At 43.1% G+C, this 22,500-nt stretch overlaps 1 protein-coding gene across 2 annotated transcripts in view; it reads right to left on the bottom strand.

Moving 5' to 3' along the window:
- LOC306921991 (dolichyl-diphosphooligosaccharide--protein glycosyltransferase subunit TUSC3) overlaps positions 1 to 22,500 on the bottom strand; it is a 138,221-nt gene that overhangs the window by 22,874 nt on the left and 92,847 nt on the right. For both annotated transcript variants that reach the window (XM_079499342.1, XM_079499341.1), the window contains exon 7: positions 553 to 616. In XM_079499342.1, the coding sequence (XP_079355468.1) occupies positions 553 to 616 (64 nt within the window). The remainder of the gene's footprint in view (positions 1 to 552; positions 617 to 22,500) is intronic.

Below are 22,500 nucleotides of genomic sequence, written 5' to 3'. Positions count from 1 at the left end.
CCCGCACCCCACTATGAGAACCACTGTATTAGACAATCTCGTAAGCACGGAAGTTTATAAAAACAGTATTAAGAACTTCTTGGCCACTGGATGCTCATGTCGTGCTTCTGAACAGTAAATCACTTTTCACTGTAATGTTATTACCGTTTATGAGTTTCCCTTTATAATAACTTTTATGATGCTGTTTTTATATTGTGATATTTTTACGTGATTATTCTGCTGTCTCGGCCAGGACTCCCTTGTAGAAGAGTTTTTGAATCTATAGACACGATTCAATAAAGGTGAAATTAAAAAAGAAGCATAACAAAATAAATAAAAATACTGGAGGTGTCCCAACGGCAGTATGCAGAAGAAATGTTGGGTTAGTAATGTGGCAAGTCGGAATGGCAGGCTTCGGAATGCTGGTGTGTAACTTTGACATGTGAAGCGCGCACGCGCACACACACACACACACACACACACACACACACACACACACACACACACACACACACACACACACACACACACACACACACACACACACACACACACAGTGGTGTCAAAGGATACTCAGGAGCAGGATGATGTGAGACTCTGCAACAAACTGAGCCTGGCTGCTGCCGTGGATGTAACTCTGGAAGACAGACAGACAGAGACAATTTGTTAAAACGGTGTAAATTGCAATCGTCAAAGCACCGCATACTGGACAGATATGCATTGGAATGTGAGAGAGAGAGAGAGAGAGAGAGAGAGAGAGAGAGAGTGTGGGCCATGGAGGAACATGCACTCCCATTTTGCGCAACACTAATCTAAAGCATCAAAAGTAGCAGATCTACAACACTGCGTGAATTTGAATCCAGTAACTGTTTTGGACATAATGAGGGCTCCAGCCGACAGTGACAGCTTGTTGTTACTTAGGTAAAAGTATACCGACAAGTATGTATTTCAAATTTAACTTGAGGTAAAGTACAGAAGTATATAGGGATCAAAATACGTACCATTGTGCAGAATATGCCATTTTGCATGGTTTCAAACTACATTTTTTGATAATTTTACTACATTTTGATGCCAATACTTCTTTTACTTGTAACAGAGCACTTGAGATATTGATACTTTTACTTCTATAAAAAAGTTAATAATGTGAGCACTTCTTACACCACTGCCGAGAGTGGAAACTTTGCAGATCTGCCCCAGACGGGAAGAGGTCACAACTTCTCCAGACAAAATGAATGCGTCTCGGGCAAAAGAGCATTCGGCAGAGCGCTGCGGCGGTCACAAGACGTACCGTACCGTACCGCCCGGCCACCACCTCACACAAAAGAACCGAGGCCAGGCGGAGCAGTTGGCATTTAAATGCTATCTTCTTCACTTTAAGGACGAGGACAAACTGCCTGTGGCCGGTGAACCAGAATGAAATGTCCCGTTTGCTTACACGCACGTCCAGTCTGTGTGTGTGTGTGTGTGGCTGAATGCTATCTCGCTTCTAGTGCGGCGGTGAGAACTTCATTTCATTAAATGATATCTCTGCACACGGCACAGGCTTTGCTTGTGTGTGCGCCTGTGTGTGCGCCTGTGTGTGTGTGTGCGTGCGTGCGTGCGTTTATTTACAAGCCAGGATATCTAAACACGACGGGCATGCATTTGTGCGTATAGCAATGTGCATTGTGTTCCCTGTGTAAGTGTGAGAATTTGTCATGTGGGTGTAAAATTGTTAGAGTGAGAGACTACGTGCGCGCAGGCACGCACACGTATGTGTGTGTGTGTGTGTGTGTGTGTGCATAGGTACATGTGCATACGTGTGCATGCGTGCAAGTTTGTGCATTCAAGTGTGTGTGTGTGTGTGTGTGTTATGTGTGTTTGTGAGAAACAGGCAGGGGCTGTGAGTCACATGTAGTGTGTGTGGGCGTGCACAACTGCTATTGTTTCCACGGAGTGGGCGGAGAGGTCAGTGGACCTCTAGCGCGCGAGCGAGTACACACACACACACACACACACACACACACACACACACACACACACACACACACACACACACACACACACACACACACACACACACACACACACACACACACACACACACACACACACACACACACACACACACACACACACACACACAGCTATACTCTATAATCCATTTGCCGTCTTTACAATTTATAGTTTCCATTAACAGTACCCTATTGCTTGTTTTTTTGCTATTTCAGCTGTCTAGTACATTAATCTTCTGGGACCCCAATAGGTGGCCAAATATTTGTGTATGTTTTTTTTCATCACTTTTTTTTTTTTTTCATCACTTGAAACCAAGCATCCATAGGCTATTCTTGTGGGGAACATTTGCCGAAAATAGCAGATCTACAAGCAAAGGTCCGGTTTACTAAGCAATAAGTATTGAGGGTTTAAGTGGTTAAATGTCTGAAAATACACATTCACGACCATATATGGTCGTGAATGTCAGTCACTGACGGACTGACAGGTTTTGCAGGTTTTCAAAGTAATCTGCGACATTCTGTACGGTCGCAACTACTACAACTAGGCGTGTTCAGAAAGCTTTCCTGGTCCTCATGAGATAAAATGTTGGTTTATGGTTAAAAAAAATCACACCCGTGTGGGGGTCCCCGGAAGTTCCAGGACCACAGCCCGGGTGCCGACCCCGAAACGGTAGAGAAATGTGAGTTACCATGTGAGGGTCTCTGGGGGTCCCCAGGGAGTCCCTGGAATATCCACGGAATATCTCCGGAAACGCGCCCAGGGGGGCGGGCCGATTCCGGCAAGCCGCCCCTTGTCCGAAATGGTTGAGAAATCACAGAGTTACTGTGTGGGAGTCCCTCTACTGTACCCGGCCTCTTCTGTACTGTACTGTCACTGTACTGTACTGGCACACCCGAAATAATCACATATACAGTTAATATGTGCGTGTGTGTTTGTGTGTGTGTGTGTTAGGTTGCGCACAGGTGGTGAAAAACAACCATGCTATTTCCATGCTCATACCCACCCACCCACCCAGCCACCCAGCCACACACATAGCTCCGTAAGGGAGTGGTTGCACCACTCAAAAAAGAGACTTGTACAGTTTAAAGTTAGAAAATGATTCAGGTTGGTTGTGGAAGTTAGGTTTAAGAGTCAGGATTAGAGTTACAGTATATCTGATTCATACCGTACTTAGTTGCGTGCATGGTGTCGTGCACTGAATAACAGAACATTTAGTCTTATGGATAAAATGCCCAACATTTTGCTTTTAAACAGCATAAAGTTGTTGTCCTAAAATGTTACAAGTATAGTAAAACAAATGTGTGTGTCCGTGAATGAGTCATTGACTCAGTGAGGGTGTGTGTGTACCTGCGTGAGTGAGTGTGCATGCATGCGTGCGTGAGTGTGCATGCATGCGTGAGTGAGTGTGTTACTATCAGTGGAGTCCAGTAGCAGATCTGTTCTGCACAGACTGTCATCTATTGAAGCTGGTAAACGTTCCCTCCAGCCGAATGCCATATACTATTGGAGAAGAGCCTATTGAACAAATCAATGCTAACGACTCCCATATCTAATAGCTAAGGCAGCTGCTGTGTGCGTGCATGCGTGCGTGCGTGCGTGCGAGAGGAAAGCATAAGAAAAAGACAGCGAGGGACAACATTTGGCCTCTGGCTTAGAAATCTTGTACACAGTATGTCCAAAACGTTTTTTCAAAAGTATCAGCTCTGCATGCGACGTTTTGAGCTCGCGGAACTGCTACTTTGGATGCTTTTGTACGAAGCTGTACTATGAGCATTGAGCAAGGTGGTGACAAGAAAAACACAATCAGTTAGAATATGGAGAACGACAGCAATGTATTGTTATACTTGGCAATGGAAAAGAAAGGAAGTGTCAAGCAAGAGAGGGAGAGATATTGAGAGAGAGAGAGGGAGAGAGAGAGAGAGGGGGGGGGGGGTCTGCAGACCGTGGTTGGATCTCTACACATCATTACTGTCTATCTGCTCCCACACTTTTCCACATAGCTACCCACACTTCTTGTTTCCTCCCCTCCACCATCGATACAGACGGACGACCCAGAGGAGGATGGAGGGCGGGAGGGGAGGGGGGTTGAAAGGAGGCGGATGTGGAGAACAGAAAGGTGCAGTCAAAGGAGAAACCGATTTTACTCTTGAGAGCTCATGACACAGAGCCGGGGAAATGGGAACGGATGTTGTTTATTTTGCCCATTCAAAGAAAAGCACATTTGTTGGGGTGCAGTACGTTGTTCAGACTAGTCATTGGTACGACAAATGACATCCCACCTCATCTCCTAACCTAACGTTGCATCACTGCTTTTTGCAGATGATGTGGTCCTGATGGCACCATCGGTCCGAGACCTTCAGCTCTCACTGGACGAGTGTACGGCGGCTGGGATGAGGTTCAGCGTCTCCAAATCTGAGGCCATGGTTCTCAGCAGGAAACCGGTGGATTGTGCAGTCCGGGTAGGGAATGAGGCATTACCTCAGGTGAAGGAGTTCAAGTATCTCGGGGTCTTGTTCACGAGTGAGGGGAGGACGGAGAAGGAGATCAGCCGGAGAATCGGAGCGGCAGGGGCGGTATTGCAGTCGCTGTACCGCACTGTTGTGACGAAAAGAGAGTTGAGCCAGAAGGCAAAGCTCTCCGTTTACCGAGCAATCTTCGTTCCTACTCTCACCTATGGTCATGAAGTGTGGGTCATGACCGAAAGAATAAGGTCGCGAATACAATCGGCCGAAATGAGTTTTCTTCGACGGGTGACTGGCATCTCCCTTAGAGATAGGGTGAGAAGTTCAGTCACACGAGAGAGACTCGGAGTAGAACCGCTGCTCCTTCGCCTGGAAAGGAGCCAGCTTAGGTGGTTCGGGCATCTGGTTAGGATGCCTCTCGGGCGTCTCCCTAGGGAGGTCCTCGACGCAAGTCCCACTGGGAGGAGATCCCAGGGCAGACCAAGGCGCAGTTGGAGGAAACACATCGACTCACTGGCCTTGGAACGTCTCGGAATCCCCCAGGAGGAAGTCACTAATGTTGAGTTACTGTAACTGTGTTTGTTCACACCTATCCATATTTTTGTTCTTGTTCTAAACTCTCCTTCTGACGTCAGGAAACCTTCCGTTTTGGATAACTATATATATATGGTAACTGTATGTTACTTAGGAAAGTCGGGACATCTGAGGGTACGGGTTCCAAAGGAAAAGTTCTGAGTCCGCCTTTCCGAAGTTGTAGCTATTTTCCTGCTCCATTTTCCTGCTCCTCAGCCGGTAGAGCAGTCGGTAGAGCTCTTGCCATAGGTACGATCCCGGGCACTGCCAACTCAGTGTATGAGTAGCACGGCTTGGGTGTGGTAAGTTGTGCGGTCGGTACTCCTAGCTGATGGTAGGTGTGGTCACTTACTTACTTAGAGGGATGGGCCTTTACGCGACCCTCACACATGCATACTATAGCCAATTTTAAACTCATTCCCTGCCAGGCATGTATTTTAACGCATGTTTTTTAAAAGTCGACACCACCAACACCAACATTTTGTATGATTTTAGTTTTTAAACTAGATGCCGCTCTTAGCTAAGCGTTCAAGTCTCGTTGAAACCAATAACCAGAAAAACAGCTCCCGTCCACTCCCACGTTAGAGTATTTTCTAAAATGCCTCTATCTCCGCTCCTGTGTCATTATATTTCCATGTCCACCAACATTGCATTTTCAATGGACAATAACAAAGGACTGCATGGACCGCTATACAAACGTTGTTATGTATATGAATGCATTGTATTATGTATTGCATAGCGCCACACACACACACACACACACACACACACACACACACACACACACACACACACACACACACACACACACACACACACACACACACACACACACACACACACACACACACACACACACACACACACACACACACACACACACACCTCTCTGCATGTTAACTTCTCCCACATGAATAGGAATTACAGATGGAAGCTGTGAGCAAGAAGAAACAAACAGGGATGAAAAATTCCTCAATCCAGTGGCAGGCAATTCCAATTAATCTGATATATTAGAATGCTGGACCTCCATTCATTAGTGTGGCGAGGATGAAGCACCCGTCTATGTAGCCGTGTGTGCACGTGTGTGTGCACGTGTGTGCGTGTGTGCATGTGTGCGTGTGTGTGGAGAACAAGAGAAATGTGTGAGAAAAAAGATGTAGCCATGCGCACGAGTGTGTTTGTGTCTCCATGTTTTCATTAGAGGCCCACATTCTAGTTATGTGACCGGAAAAGCAGACACAGATCATTGGTTTAACAGAGACGAATGGAACCTACTGTATCTCTCTCTCACTCACTCACACACACACACACACACACACACACACACACACACACACACACACACACACACACACACACACACACACACACACACACACACACACACACACACACACACACACACACACACACACACACACACACACACACACACACACACACACACACACACACACACACAGGTAAATAAATCCATGTCAACTTTAAATGATGGTTTGCCTTCTGTATTCAGCCAAGCATTTTGCAGATAACAATCTGTTTTAGGCTTTGAGGCTGATGACTGTGTTGTGCGTGCGTGCGTGCTTACATGCGTGCGTGCGTGCGTGCGTGCGAAAAACATTCATGGCATAGGAAATATGGCACGTGAAAATTGTAAAATGCAATTGAAACCCCATAGAAATAGAAAAAAATTATCTGGACACCTTATTACTAAAAAGCAACTCAGTGTGTGTGTGTGCGTGTGTGCATGCGTGCGGTACGTACACATGACCTGCCTTGTGTGTGCTTGCAAACTCATTTGAATATCCTGACATTAAAAGCCTTGTTTATGTAAGCAGGAAATGCTGTGGTATCAAGCAACCCATTTGTCAGACTTCCAAGAAAATTAGAGGCATGCATAGGACACACACACACACACACACACACACACACACACACACACACACACACACACACACACACACACACACACACACACACACACACACACACACACACACACACACACACACACACACACACACACACACACACACCTAAACCTAATGACATCAAGTGTTTCAGCAAGGCATGTAAATAATAATTTCCTCAACGCCTCACAGTGCTTGTATGTCTATATTTACCCACACCCTCATGCACGCCAACGGATTCATATGCTATCTCTGCATTAAATACACATTATCAACTGTTATCAAGACGTTGGAATATGGCCGCACTGACGTTGTTTTCAGTGATGGTGCTCGACTGTGTTCACTTGGACTGCACGCATGCAGGGCGGTGCGGACATAGCCTGGTAAACCACTCCCCTGCTGGATGAGGCTACATGGTAGGGGGGACTAATATTTACTATTCTGTGCGCAACTCAAACGGCGGTGAGTCGGCTCTGGTGGCCGTCGCAACGCTCGGCACGGCGACTCGCTCGGCTAGCGCCTCACTCGGACGATGCCTCACGTGGCTCAAGGCCACCAGAGACGGTGCCTCTCCGTCATGGTCACGGTCACAAAATTGACAAAAAGCAAGCGCTCCCTAACGTGTCAGTAGTTTTACTTCCGTGTTTCGTATTGGCTCTATTCCAAGCTTCTGATCACGGACATATTCTTGATTATAGGCTTGCCTTATAACATTCTAAGTGGGTGTACACACACACACGTGCGTGCGTGCGTGCGTGCGTGCGTGCGTGCAAGCATGTGTTGTTCAGTAAAGGTCAGGAGCCACTCCAACAGGGAGAGAGGGATAAATGAAACGTCTAGAAAGCTGAAAAAAACACAGATAGAATGATGTTAAATAATGGGTGAAAGCAAACAGACTAGAGAGGATATACCAGAGAGGGAGAAACAACAAGGGCTTGTGTGGGGGGCCAATAAGGGCTTATGTGGGGGGCCAATAAGGGCTTATGTGGGGGGACAGTAAGGGCTTGTGTGGGGGGCCAATAAGGGCTTGTGTGGGGGGCCAATAAGGGCTTGTGCGGGGGGCCAATAAGGGCGTATGTGGGGGGCCAATAAGGGCTTATGTGGGGGGACAGTAAGGGCTTGTGTGGGGGGCCAATAAGGGCTTGTGCGGGGGGCCAATAAGGGCTTGTGTGGGGGTCAATAAGGGCTTGTGTGGGGGGCCAATAAGGGGTTGTGTGGGGGGGCAATACGGGCTTATGTGGGGGCCAAATAATTGCTTATGTGGGGGGCCAATAAGGGCTTGTGTGTGTGTGGGGGGGGGGGGGGGGGGGGGGGCAATAAAGGCAGTAATGATAATTCCACTATCATAATTAATTATACTTTTAATGTGCTGGCTGCCATCAGTCAGTTTTAGTTTCAGACTAATGAGAACTAATTGCTTATTTTATTGTCCAATGACATGAAATGGCACAAGGGCCGGACCCCACAAAAACTACCCCCCCGTTCCCTTTTCTGGGGTTTGAGCCCCTGCCCCCTCAGTGCTCTCTGCACGGCCTTGGTGGCGTATAATGATAGTATGAGACTGCTGCTAGGAGCTCCAAGAGCTGTTTGTAAGTGTCTGGGTTCCAACTTGCCCTGAAGTTTTAAGAAACTTGATGTATAAATGTATGTGCATAGCAACTGAGTCAGAAAATGATCATTACTGCTGTGACTAACCCTGTATACAGTTCGTATAGATTCTCTTCCAAATTGTGGAAGCACTGGCGGACTTGTCTGCATGTTAGACATTGAAAAACTTTTTTTGTACTGTACTTTGTGTGATTTGTACTGTTTTGTATTGTACTCTTATGTGATGGATCTCCCCGGGTCTGAAATAAAGCATTGATTGAGTAGTATCCAAGCAGTCAGATGAGCGGGTTATCCAAGGTAAGAAGTCCCTGAATAAAAAAATAAAAATAAGAAGATGAAAAGACAACAATACAATGGATTCCAGCCGACAGCAACAATACAGTAGTGTCTCCACATTCAGCTTTGTGAGGGGAAAATAAAATAATATAAAAATGACTCACAACATACAGTGTGGAACACAACACGGCTTCCCTTTCGGGAGAATCTTATCGAGTGGCCTCATGCTAACAAACAAGTGTGTGCCTAGCCACATGAAGTCTGGTAAAAAGACACAAACAACAGGCTCAAAGCAGTGCCGTCGTCAAATGGAATATCTTGTCACCTTGTAACAACTTCAAAACCGCTGTCAAGTACATATTTCTTATCTGAATTGGACAGTGATATTCACACATAATGAAAAAAAGCTGAGAATTTGTTTTATTCAAGCCTCTATACAAAAACATGACAGCCCCAAACCAAAGTTTTTCTTTGCTATGAAAAAAACAAACATTTTTTTTGTATTCATTGTTTTGGCCTGCAAACGAGCTTCCAGTCACGTCTGACTCATTGTTATAGAGCAGGTCACAAACTACACACACTACAATCCAGTGTACAAATGGAAGCACAACTTGAACCCTTGGTTTCCAGGTATACACAGGTGGGAGTTAATCCATTTAGACCTGAGGATGCATGTGTGTCGCCTTAGCTTTTAACCACTTTAAACACGATTTGAAACTTTAGCTGTTCAAAAAATAGCAGAGCCTAATAAGTCATCCAAATCCTAATATTATAACTGCAAGGTAGCGACGATTTAGTAATGAGCCAAACAAACAAACAAACCCCTCAATCTGAGAAGGATTCAGAGAAAAAAGGGTTTTAAAGGACCAGTATTATAATGACTCAAATATTAAATAAGTTGCATTTCAGCACCCCAACCACCTCAGTACATTGTGGTACTACAGTTATATCAGAGTGGTGATTGAGGCTAAATCCATTAGAAATAAGTTTGAGGGACAATATGATATTAAATATTAAAAACAGTTTTGCATGTTATAGATGCTTTAAGATTGCAGCTAACACACACACACACACACACACACACACACACACACACACACACACACACACACACACACACACACACACACACACACACACACACACACACACACACACACACACACACACACACACACGAAGAGTAATGTAATCCACACAAGATTAAAAGTGCCACAAAGAGGCTAAAACATAAAGTTGAATGAATACTTCTGAGATGTGCATACTGTATATCAGTGTTTCCCAACCTGTGTGCCGCGGCACTTTACTGTGCCGTTTGATGTGTCCAGGTGTGCCGCCTGATTTGACCGAAAATAACACTAACCCGAAAGCAATCGTTGTTGTTGTCACACGTCTAACCATTAGACGTGCGATAACAACAACTACGGAACAATAGACTCTAACGACCCTCGGCCATTGAAATGTTAATGCTAAAGAGATGCATCCAGAAGACGCTACATTTCGCCCCCTCCAGTAAGACTGGAGCGCACGTAGACAGCAGACACATACAGTCCTACATGTCCCGACCCAAACACTGAGGAGGTAAAGTAAACGTGACGTTGTTGTGATTAAACATAATGTGCCACGAAAAATAGCTGTCCAAATGTCCATACATGATCGCCTCGTTCGGCGAACAAAATCCTTCACAGAAGCGCAGTGATGCCTGATTTATTCTTCGTCGTACACGTGTTCCATGCTGAAAATGGCTGATTTACAAGCTCACAACGCGTTGCGGACGCAACGTGTTGTGAGCTTGTCGATCAGCTATTTTCAGCACGTGGAAATATGCAGGCTGTGAGAACTGAGACCCTTCACAATAAAAGCATGCAGCTTTCACAAGTTGGCCCATAATAAAGACAAGGAAAAGGATTAAGAATTAGGTGGCATTTCACATTGCATATGAGCTATTTTTTTCTCCAAAATGTATTTAAAAAAAAATATATAATAAGGAATTAATTTGGATAATGGTAATGGAGATATTGTAAAAGTTGTCACTTTATTAAACCCCCAAGGTTTTTTTATTCAATAAAGTCTAAAATAAATGAACTTTCCCAACACATATATATATATATATATATATATATATATATATATATATATATATATATATATATACACACACACATACATACACATATGTATGTATATGTATATAGATAGGCCTATACACCGTATATCTAGGTGTGCCCTGAGATTTTTAGGCTATGAAAAGTGTGCCCTGGGACAAAAAAGGTTGGGAAACACTGCTGTATATTACGTCCACTCCGTTCTCTTTCTCTCGCTGCCTAAACACATTTGTCACCGTGATTCATCTCCACAGTGGAGCTCTGACTAAACTCACAATTCTTTTGGTTCTCTCTCTCTCCCCCCCTCTCCCTCTCCCCCCCCCCTCTCTACCCCTTCTTCTTATAGGCTTAGGCTTTCAGCCTCTCTCCAGTCATTGACCCCCAGTGCTACTGTTTATTGTTCTGTTCTTAATTACGCTTGTCCTTTGCCAAAAACAATGAACCCTACCACTAGTGTCTGGGGAGAGAGAGAGAGAGAGAGAGAGATAGGGAGGGAGAGGGATAGAAAGCGAGATATGGTCAGTGTCTAGCGGTGTAACAAATATCAGGCCTAAGGGGTATATTATTTACCGCACCACTACTCTGCTCAATTCACTTCTTGTCGGCTCACACACACAAACACACACACACCTTTTCCCATAACAAACACACGTAGGTCGTATGTGCAAGGACACGGGCATTAAGGCAGAGGCACACAGTGCTTCCACAAACAGGTCCACGGAAATGCACACACGTGCACGTACACACAACTCTGAGCAATGCAAGCAACAACAAAGTCATTTGCTGCAGCGTTCACTTAAAATACGAATGGTTCACCAATGCAGAGAGAGAGAGAGAGAGAGAGAGAGAGAGAGAGAGAGAGAGAGAGAGAGAGAGAGAGAGAATCAGTGCATTGCCATAAACAGCTGCCAAAGCCCATGCATCAACCAATCAGATGGAAATAAGGGAATGTCATCAGCCAATAGAGTGGAAATGAGGAAGTGCTGGTGTGGTTAATGGAAGGTAGAGGAGCTGAGATCCACTTTCATTCACAAATGACTTATTTCATACATGTACCCTTTTAGCACGCGCACACACGCACACACGTTGTACATTCATATTTTTGAGCGCAGCAACCATTGGGAAGGATATTTGTTTTAAGTTTACCGTTTCGTCCACTGTCATTTTGTAGCCATAAATGTAACCCTAATCAATGACCATGAATATAACCCTTACACTAAACCCAATCTCTAAACCGTGACTTTCTAATCCTAACCCTGAACCCAACCTGCATATTTTCTTTGTAATTGTAATCCTATAGCTCTACAAGTCTGTGTTAACAATGGAAACATTTGTCTGACAGAGACAACACTATGCTTTTCCCACCTATCTGGACAGAATATCGCTGTCGGGCAGAATGTTTTTTTCCCGTAATGGATGCCCTACTTGATCAACGTCTGTTTGCTCCGTGTCACTCCTCATCTCTCTCTCCATGTTCCTGTCTGACTTACTTCACTATCAATAAAGGCATAAAAAGACCCAAATAAACCCCTATTTTTGAGTGGTGTAAACCACTCCTACAACTGGCTTTTGTGTGCAGAAAAAATGAGCATGGTTGCTATGTTCAAAATAATTTCTGACGTAATTAAATCACACCCGGGTGAACTGGATGACCGTAGCAACCATGCTCATTTTTTCTGCACAAAAAAAGCCAGTTGTGAAATCACATCCGGGTGTGATTTCATTACGTCAGATCAGAGCTGATCATGCTATATAAAACCTTACACCACTCAGTTCACACGGGTGTGATTTTTTACATTTAGTGTGACAGCTATCTTGAAAAATGGCCGCTATCTTTAGGCTTTTGTGAAAAAGTAGGTCCTATAGGTGTTATACCAAACTTTCACAAATCTGCTGCATTATTACAAGGATAATTATAGTCTACTACAGGGGTTCTCAACGTTTTTGGCTTAATAACAGAGAAAATATATCATAAATGAATACTGAAACCAGATATAATCATTAATGGAAGTTTATGCGCATGTACTATGTGTACTACAGTATGTAATCTCTTAATTTCAATTTCCCAGCCATTCAGTTGCAAAACAAATGTATATATATATATATTTTTGGAAAATAATTTGGGGATCCCCCAAAATAATTTGGCGACCCCCCTGAGGGGTCGCGACCCACGGGTTGAGAACCCCTGGTCTACTATACATGTGGGGAGATCTGACCCTTGTACAGTAAGAACTAGAAAAAGTGCCCCTCGGGGCACAGGTGGCGCTATAATAAGCCAATGTGAAAAGGGTGCGATATATTCCTCAGCCTAGTAGGAAAGTGTGCGAAAGATTGCACATAAATTGCACGCTGCATTCATGATTAGAGGCTTTTTGCTCAAAACGGGCCAATCCTGCAAACTTTGAAAGCCAATGTTAGCCAATTAGGATGGAATATGAAATATCGGACAGATCCGTCTTGAACACATGACCATAGAGATGCTGTGTAACGATTTGCGGGATTGTTGTGGCGGGATTTGCGGGATTCCTGGTGGCGCTATAAAAGGCAGATGTGAAAAATGCAGGTCAAAGGTTTGTCCTTGGCCTCTAGGGAGTGTGCATCCAACGTTTCACGCAGATCGGTGCAGTTATAGGTTAAAATGGTGAAAATCTGCCTCATGGTGGTGCTATAACAGGCTGTTCTGGAAAATTTGGGGCAGAGGTTCATCGTTGGCATCTAGGGAGTGTGTGTGCAAAGTTTGGCATCGACCGGGTTAACGGTGCCGGAGATGCGCGCGCGCACACACACACACACACACACACACACACACACACACACACACACACACACACACACACACACACACACACACACACACACACACACACACACACACACACACACACACACACACACACACCTTCGGCTTGGTGGAGACAATAACAATACCGGGAACACACAGATGTCCCTATTTTGGGGCAGAATGTTTATTATTACTTGCGCAAGCAGAGCGCGCAAGTAATAGTTTTCGTCAATGTCGCCGGTTGATGCGTATGCGCCGTGCCAGCGTATGACGTAATGACTACTTGTGCTTGATATGGCAGTGGTGTCAGATTACATACCCCATGTATACATACATGTATACATGGGGCATTACCTTTATACCGACACTAAAACATATCGTCATTACGTCACCATCGAAAACCAATTACACCCTGGCATTGGGTCCTTTAATCCACATCTTTATTACGTCATCATTGAGAGCTAGTTATACCAGTTATACCCTGACGTCATATGCTGCTACGATACATACGCATCAAACGGGGCATACGCAAAGTAACCACAGTATACCGCTAATCAACATACAAATTACATATACATATACATAGAGGCATTTCCTTTAATCCACCCGACACTGATCGACGTATACACGTCTCCATCGAAAGCCGTCTCTTACCATACTTAACAATACTACTTTTTTACCTAAAAAAAACTAGGTATGTAGCTAAACCTAATAATTTAATATTTCAAACGTTCTTTCACAGAGAAGCTGAGATTTGACAGTTTGTAGCGGTCGACAGTACTTGCGCGCTCTGCTAACAAGCAAGTAGGCACTCGACAGAGTGCAGTTCTAGTTATTATAAAGTTTTGTATTTTATGTACATTTTTATGTATATGCCTATTTTATTCAAAATTAGCAAATGGGCAGCCATTTTAGATTCAGATTTTTAACACATTCCGTGCTTTATAGTCTAAATAACATGTCACGCTCACTGCCGGTGTTTTCAGTTACCTTTGAAGCGTCAAAGCGTCGTAATTCTCATTAATCCTTATGATGAAAATCCGCTTGAAAATAGTTATTGAGCCGACACCTAAGTCACTTCCGCGATCCGACTCACAGACAAAGAACAAAGCGGGCTAAGATCGTCCATACCCCCTCGTTCACTTTGCATTGGACTCAGTTTCCCAGAAGCCCTTGCAAGCCGGCGGTTTGTTTATTTCCGGTTACGTCATCATAAAGCGCCGGCCTCGTCACCAGGTCCGCGACAAAGCCGCTATTTCTTTTACGTTATTAAAAAACGGCAAATTAAGCACATAAAACAAATAGGATTCAAATTCTAAAGTAGCTCAAGACACATTGTTTCACGATCTGCTACTTTTGATGCTTTGCGTGACGCTGTAGTATGTGACCAAGTAAGGCCTTCATTTACAAAAAAAGTTTGAATATGGAGCTAAGATGTTTTTGCCAGACAGCAACGATATGCTGTAGCCTGTAACTGTAGAGTCCGCTCTCGTCTTTACTCCCGGCTGCCTTCGAGACGCGTGGTTAGCTTGCAAATGGGTTCACAGTCACACTACAGAGAACAAATGGGACCGAGACTGTATCCACATTCCTCACTTTCCACTCGGCACGGTAAAAATGTTTATTTTACTTTGAAAGTATACAAAAATGAAGAAAAAAAAAGTTTTTATTTATTTTATTTCAAGCACCCCGAGTCTTATGCATCACTCCACAGACAACCCATGCGTTATGATTCCTATTTCTGGGACACTGTGAAATACGCAGGGTTCATTTAAAGGAGAATTCCATGCTAGAAGGCTTTCTTACCTTTATGTAGTTGTTACGTCCCCACCAAAGAGGTCCATGTGTTATTTTGTGCAAAAGTGCATTATTGGCTATTTCCTCTAATCAATGGGGTTGGGTTTTTGTGCTAATTTGCTAAAGTAAAGTGTGCCGCTTGGGATACTATTTACATTATGAAGAGAGGATATATACAAAACAAAAATATTTTGTATATGTAACAACTACAAATAAAGGTAAGAAAGCCTTCTAGCATGGAATTCTCCTTTAACTCAGAGAATGCAACAAATGGATTCCGGGTCCATTTTGTTCCATTCATGCACACTCATGAGTTTGCAGACCCGTTAAGGTTGGGTTCCTAGCGATCGATCGTTAACTGGGGACCACCTGGAATGTCCGTAAGCACTTAAAAACACGAGCATGATCTGCATTCAAAGGAACAGTTTCCCAGAAAATAGCTCCAGCCAACAAGTAAACTTATTGACCTGCCATTTTCAGTGAAAGTATTGTATGTAGCGCGGAAATGGCAAAAGTCACTGATATAGAGCCTTGGGGGACTCAATCAACAGGGTTTAAGTGGTTAAAGATCCCACCCCCCCCACCCCCACCCGAGGGGGGTCCAGACCCCACATTGAGAACTAGTCCCGTAAGGATAATGCATCAAGTGATACATTAACTGCCAGAGAAAACTGCCACGAAACTGTACGTATCAATAGGGAGGGCCTGGAAGATCCATGCAGTTATTATGAAAAATAATATTGCGATAGTGACATGTATGGATTTTCTTTTGTTAGGGTGTTATTTCTTTCTCCAACTTAGTCTCGTCTCACATCGCCAGCCGCGTTGGAAATTAGTGTATAGGATAATTATGCTTTCATTTGCTATGGTCTGGGTGGAACTACAGCTAATTGGATGGCGTGTTGTTTCTTGTTAGATGAAGTGAAGTAAAAAAAAAACCTTAACCTTTACGAGCAAAGTATCTATTTAAAACAAATACAATGCATGCTTGGCTTGGGGGGTGTGTGTGTGTGTGTGTGTGTGTGTGTCAGAGAGAGACAGAGTAAGAGGTGGCCACACAGGGAGACAATTCCATCTGCTCGCCTGCACCATCTGTCAGTTGACAAATCCTTCTCTCTATACTCTAACTGGACACACTCATTCCTTAACACTGAGCTACACTGTCTGAGAGAGAGAGAGAGAGAAAGAGAGATTCCGATTCCGTTATGTTTTCCTACTCTTCGTGTGTGTGTGTGCGTGCGTGCGAGCACGCGTGCGTGCGTGCGTGCGAGCGAGCGAGAGTCTATAAATGCTTGTCAGATAAAAAAAAGAAAAATACATTTCCTTTTCCCTTTCAGTGTCGAGACAATCAAGTGAGCGTGTCCAGAAAAGGTGAGTGTGTTTCACCTCTTCTAAATCCTCGGCTCCAATCCTCCCTTCTGTCCATCACTCACTCCTTCATCCCTCGTACACTCTCATCTCATCTTCCCTCACAATGCGCTCTCTCTCTCTCTCTCTCTCTCTTTATCTCCTTTTTTAATTTCACACTTGGGTGAACAAACTTAAATGATGACGGGCAAAACTATTCTGCAACACAAGACACTGTGTGTGTGTGTGTGTGTGTGTGTGTGTGTGTGTGTGTGTGTGTGTGTGTGTGTGCGCGTGTGTATGAGTGGGTCCACTTCCTTATTAGTACAAACATGTCTTGTCTAAACTGTCTGTGCATTATGTATTTGTGTGCATGTGCGTGCGTGCGTGCGTGCGTGCGTCCGTGCACGCTTGTTTTCATGTGACCTTTCTTCAAGATGAGAGATACATCTGAGAAATCTAAGATCAGAAAGAACGGGAGAGAGAGAGAGAGAGAGAGAGAGAGAGAGAGAGAGAGAGAGAGAGAGAGAGAGAGAGAGAGAGAGAGCAGAGGGATGAAGGAAAAGCAAGTGAGACAGAAGAAACAAGATGGGGTATAGTGTTGTGTTAACACTGGCAGCAACACGGTTACAAGCTCTACTTACAATAGAAAGGCATGTTTGTTCCACATAAATTATATATATATATATATATATATATATATACACATATATACATACATACATACCAGCTAGGACAGTTACTTCAGCACCATGGACAGCAGCTATAGTTACTTCAGAACCATGGACAGCAGCTAGTTACTTCAGCACCATGGACAGCAGCTACAGTTACTACAGAACCATGGACAGCAGCTACAGTTACTTCAGCACCATGGACAGCAGCTACAGTTACTACAGAACCATGGACAGCAGCTACAGTTACTTCAGAACCATGGACAGCAGCTACAGTTACTTCAGAACCATGGACAGCATGGTTTTGCATGATTTTTCACACTTTTAGACCATATCCGTGGTCATCATATGGCCATACCTAACAATGGAAGCCAAAAAAGGGAACATTTTCATTTTTGTGTATTTTTATATCAAAAGTCAATACAATTCAAATGTTAACATGGAGGCCCAGGGCGGAGATCTCCATCAAGTTCAAGTTCATGGTCAAGTGCCCAAAGCGGAGATTGATAAATAGGACGGAGATTAATGATATAAAAACCGATCACATCGCTCCACAGCCTAGGAGCGCTTGTTGCCCAATCCTCAATGACGCGCAAGAGTGACACGTCATCGAAAATGTTCCCTGCCTGTTTAGCTGACGAAAACGAAAATCTTAAAACGTTCATAACTCGCGATCTAAATCATCCCGTCTAATTCTGAAAAAAGATCCTGTGTTTGACGGCCCTCCGCGGTCCAGTCGCTAGTCGTGATAGATTTATTCTTACCTCCCGTTGTTGTCGATCGACTCTAGAGTGGTGTGGCTATTGTTAGCTGCTACACAGACATTCACAACAACTTCCGGTGCGCGGGTAAAAGTGGTCCGGGCGCTATAAATTATGGGCACATTTTAGTAATGGATTAAATAGGTCCGGGCAAGCAAGGTGTTAATTACTTCCTTTGAACGAAAACGTGCTGCGTGCTGACGTGTAGAAATACACATGCATATTAATGAATATTGATTCAATTCACCTGTTTGATTCCCATTGCTGCGTCGTCCTCTAAACGCAGGTGGGTTTGATTACAGAACTAATCTCATTCAAGATGAGATCCAGACACTAAGGGCTCCATTTTCGTCACCGCTAAACCCCTTACCCCCTAAACTTCTTTGCCTTTTTTTTTTACTATTTTGAAAAACATTTTTGAATAGTTCAGCTAGCCTCGACATTGACACGTTGTAGACTGGCCATTTTAACTATTCAAAAATGTTTTGCAAAATAGGAAAAAAAAGGCAAAGAAGTTTAGGGGTAAGGGGTTTAGCGGTGACGAAAATGGAGCCCTAAGTGTATTACTCATTTTAAACTTAATCATCATGCTAAAATATGTATCTGAAAACATTATAGGTTAGAATTAAGCCATGAGCTTTGCTGCCTGTCTCTCTCTGACTTTGTTTACAAACAATCTGCATGTGCGTGCACGCGTCGCGCACGCAGCAGAGCTACGTCCCATAGCCTGGAGGGATGTGACATTCTGATTGGTTAAAAAACGCAAATCTTTCCGTTTGAGAGTGAAACTACAAAATAAAATGCTGAGAAATAGCCTTTTCACCCCGTCTTGAACACATAGGGTGCTAGTACAGCAGTGTCTTAACATTTCAAATTTGACCATTGCTCCGATCAACGCCAGATAGGACTAGGCCTCGTATAGCAGCCTGAGCAACTAGTTTAATCAATTATTGTTTTTCTTTTTTTATAATTGATTAAGTCGATTGATTTGATTAATTGTTGCACACAAACGAGAGGGTGAGCGAGTGAAAGAAAGAGTGTTATGTAATAGCAAACACAGCTTGGTTTAATGCTCAATTCTGATTCCTCAATTACTGAATTGTGCAGTCTGTTATTTCTCATATGATATTCTGTATTAACAGACCATTGCTATGACTACCAGCCTATGCCATGAGTAACAGAACGTTTTTTATAAACCAGTAAGACGCCTGAACATATGGAATGTCAGAACAGGTCAGCTCCATGTATGGAGATCTAAGGGTTTGAGGTTTGAGGTCAGATGTAGAGTTACTGGCCAATATTGATGACATCAGGGATCTCCATATATGGGCATTCCCATATTTATGGGCTTAATATTGATGATGTCACTTGATGCAGGGGTTCTCAACCCCCTCGGGGGGTAACTGTAAACACCGGCAGTGAGCGTGACATGTTATTTTAGACTATAAAGCACGGAATGTGTTAAAAATCTCGAAAGCCGTCACAGCCTACCCATCTGACCGCCTAAAATGGCTGCCCATCTGCTAATTTTCAATAAAATACATAAAAAATTTACATAAAATACAAAACTTTATAATAATAATAAACATTCTGCCCCAAAATAGGGACATCTGTGTGTTCCTGGTTATTCTTATTGTATGAGGGTCAAATCTCCCCACATCTATAGTAGACCAGGGGTTTTCAACCCGTGGGGTCGCCAAATTATTTTGGGGGGGTTCCCAAATTATTTTCTAAAATATAAAAAAATAATATATTATATATATATAACTGAATGGCTGGGAAATGGAAATTAAGAGATTACATACTGTAGTACACAATAGTACATGCATAAACTTTCCGTAATGATTAGATCTGGTTTCAGTATTCATTTATGATATATTTTCTCTAATATTAAGGTTATTTTTGCAGTTTGTATTGGGGTGGGGTTGGGGGGCAGGGCGGGGGTCGAGAGACGTGGCCAAAGCATTTCCGGGGGTCCCCAGCCAAAAACGTTGAGAACCCCTAACGTGATGTAACGAGGGGGGTGACGGACTAATTAACTAACTAACTGACAGGAAGTGCACATTTATATAATAAATGCGACCTGTGGTCGCAACAACAGACTATTGTTACGAACAACAGACTATTGTTACGAACAACAGTCTATATGAACAACAGACCAATGTTATGAACATCATACTATTGTTATGAACATCATACTATTGTTATGAATAACAGACTATTGTTATGAACAACATACCATTGTTATGAATAACAGACTATTGTTATGAACATCATACTATTGTTATGAATAACAGACTATTGTTATGAACAACAGACCATTTCTATGAATAACATACTGTTGCACTTAGGGTTCATACGTACTTTGTACTAGAGTGTTACACAAAAGTAGCTGATCTACAAGCTAACAACGTGCTCCATCAATCTTGTATTTAGCCAAAAAAAGTAAATAAAGTTGTCTGTGGGTTTTATAAATATTGAATTTTATATTGACTGACGAGAATCCATTGAGATCGAAATGTTGTCTTCTTTTCAATAAAGTATTCCATTACCTAAAGAATGGTGTGCGAGTCCTACCTCCTTCCATTTTATAAATATTGAACCAATGAAAAGTATTAACATGAACTTGTGCATAATCCTGTAACTACATTGGATCCATTGGAGCACAGATTTCTCTTTACATGTCCTGAAAAGTAACAGTTTTGGACAAGGTTTCTATACCCGACATCAACAATTTGAAGGTTGTCAACAATGAGCAAACACAGCAGCACCATTTGTGAAGGATGTCTAATGGAATAGAACCCTGTATCCCTGCACTGTTTACACAACATGACCTCGGTACACAGAAATGTACCATTGTGCCATTCCAACTCTTCACACTTTCCTCATCTGTTCCTGAAGTTGTTCTGAGAATGCCTGCAGGTTTTAACTGATTAGCCTTGCTAATTCTACTGCTTTGCTACTGAAAATAAGTGACCAGCAGAGGAACTCTATTCAGGGCATCTGAATAGAATTAACATAACACCTTGGCAAATGCCCCCCTTTCTCACTGATGTTCTGTTGATGACAATGCACTGACAATCTACTGAATTGCCAATGGTAGGACATGTGAAGTTCTCAAAAGGAACATCTGTATGAAGAGAGCAATAGCGTTATTACATTTGAATACATGTATGCCATGTGTCATAAAGTTTATCCCAAGCTAACCTTTATGGGTGCATGCAACTATTTCTGATAGAAAACTCATAACTCATAACTGTTACTTTTGTAAGATAGTCTTCACTCTAAGTTGCAATACACATCTCTGTTTACACTTTTTTTTAAATTCCCATTAATATGTAATTGTACATACTTTTGCTTTGGCAATGTAAACGTATGTTTTCTCAAGCCAATTAAGCTCCTTTGAGAGAGAGAGAGAGAGAGAGAGAGAGAGAGAGAGAGAGAGAGAGAGAGAGAGAGAGATTTGAATGCCAATAGAAAAATCTGTGATATACAGGATATATCTCCTTTTAACGGAGCAAGCATACAGTATTAGACACCCAGTGATGGTGGCGGTAACTTCACCATTATTCACCATTACGCTATCTTTCTGCACTGTGTGTCACAGTGATCTGCCCCCGGTCCGGTTTAGCCGTTCGCAAAACATGCTAAAAGTTGCTAAATAATTTAAAACAAAGCCCCCGATTATAGGGAATAAAATAATGACGTCAATCCCATCAACGGGAAGTCTGGATTAATTAATTCACTACGTCAAAACCATCAACGGTAGTTCAAGGGTTAATGAACTGAAAGTGAAGGCAATGAGAGCTTTCTATGTCATCAAAAAGTCAACACATGTTGACATCCCAATTAGGACCTGGCTCAAAATATTCCAATCAGTGATTGAACCTATTGCACTATATGGCAGTGAAGTTTGGGGTTGTCTCTCAAAAAAATATTTTGGAAAATGGGAAAAACATCCAATTGAAATCCTGCATCAGCCAACAATAAGCAGCCTCAGGACAGCGACATCATTCCCCAACAAATCCGACCCAACCAAATTATCAACAGAAACAAAAATACAAAAACTATTGGCTGGAAGCAACAAGAACCCAAAGTAAACTTCTGGCCCTAAATAGACAATACAGTATGGCAGAATATTTGAGCACGGTTACTGATAACAAAGTGAGAAAAACCTTAACGATGTACAGACTCAGCGAGCACAGCCTGGCCATCGAGAAAGGCAGATATAGAC

Source organism: Electrona antarctica, assembly GCF_951216825.1.
Source record: "Electrona antarctica genome assembly, chromosome: 4".
In the NCBI taxonomy this organism is placed as follows: Eukaryota; Metazoa; Chordata; class Actinopteri; order Myctophiformes; family Myctophidae; genus Electrona; species Electrona antarctica.
This window is presented reverse-complemented; position numbering and strand designations above follow the sequence as displayed.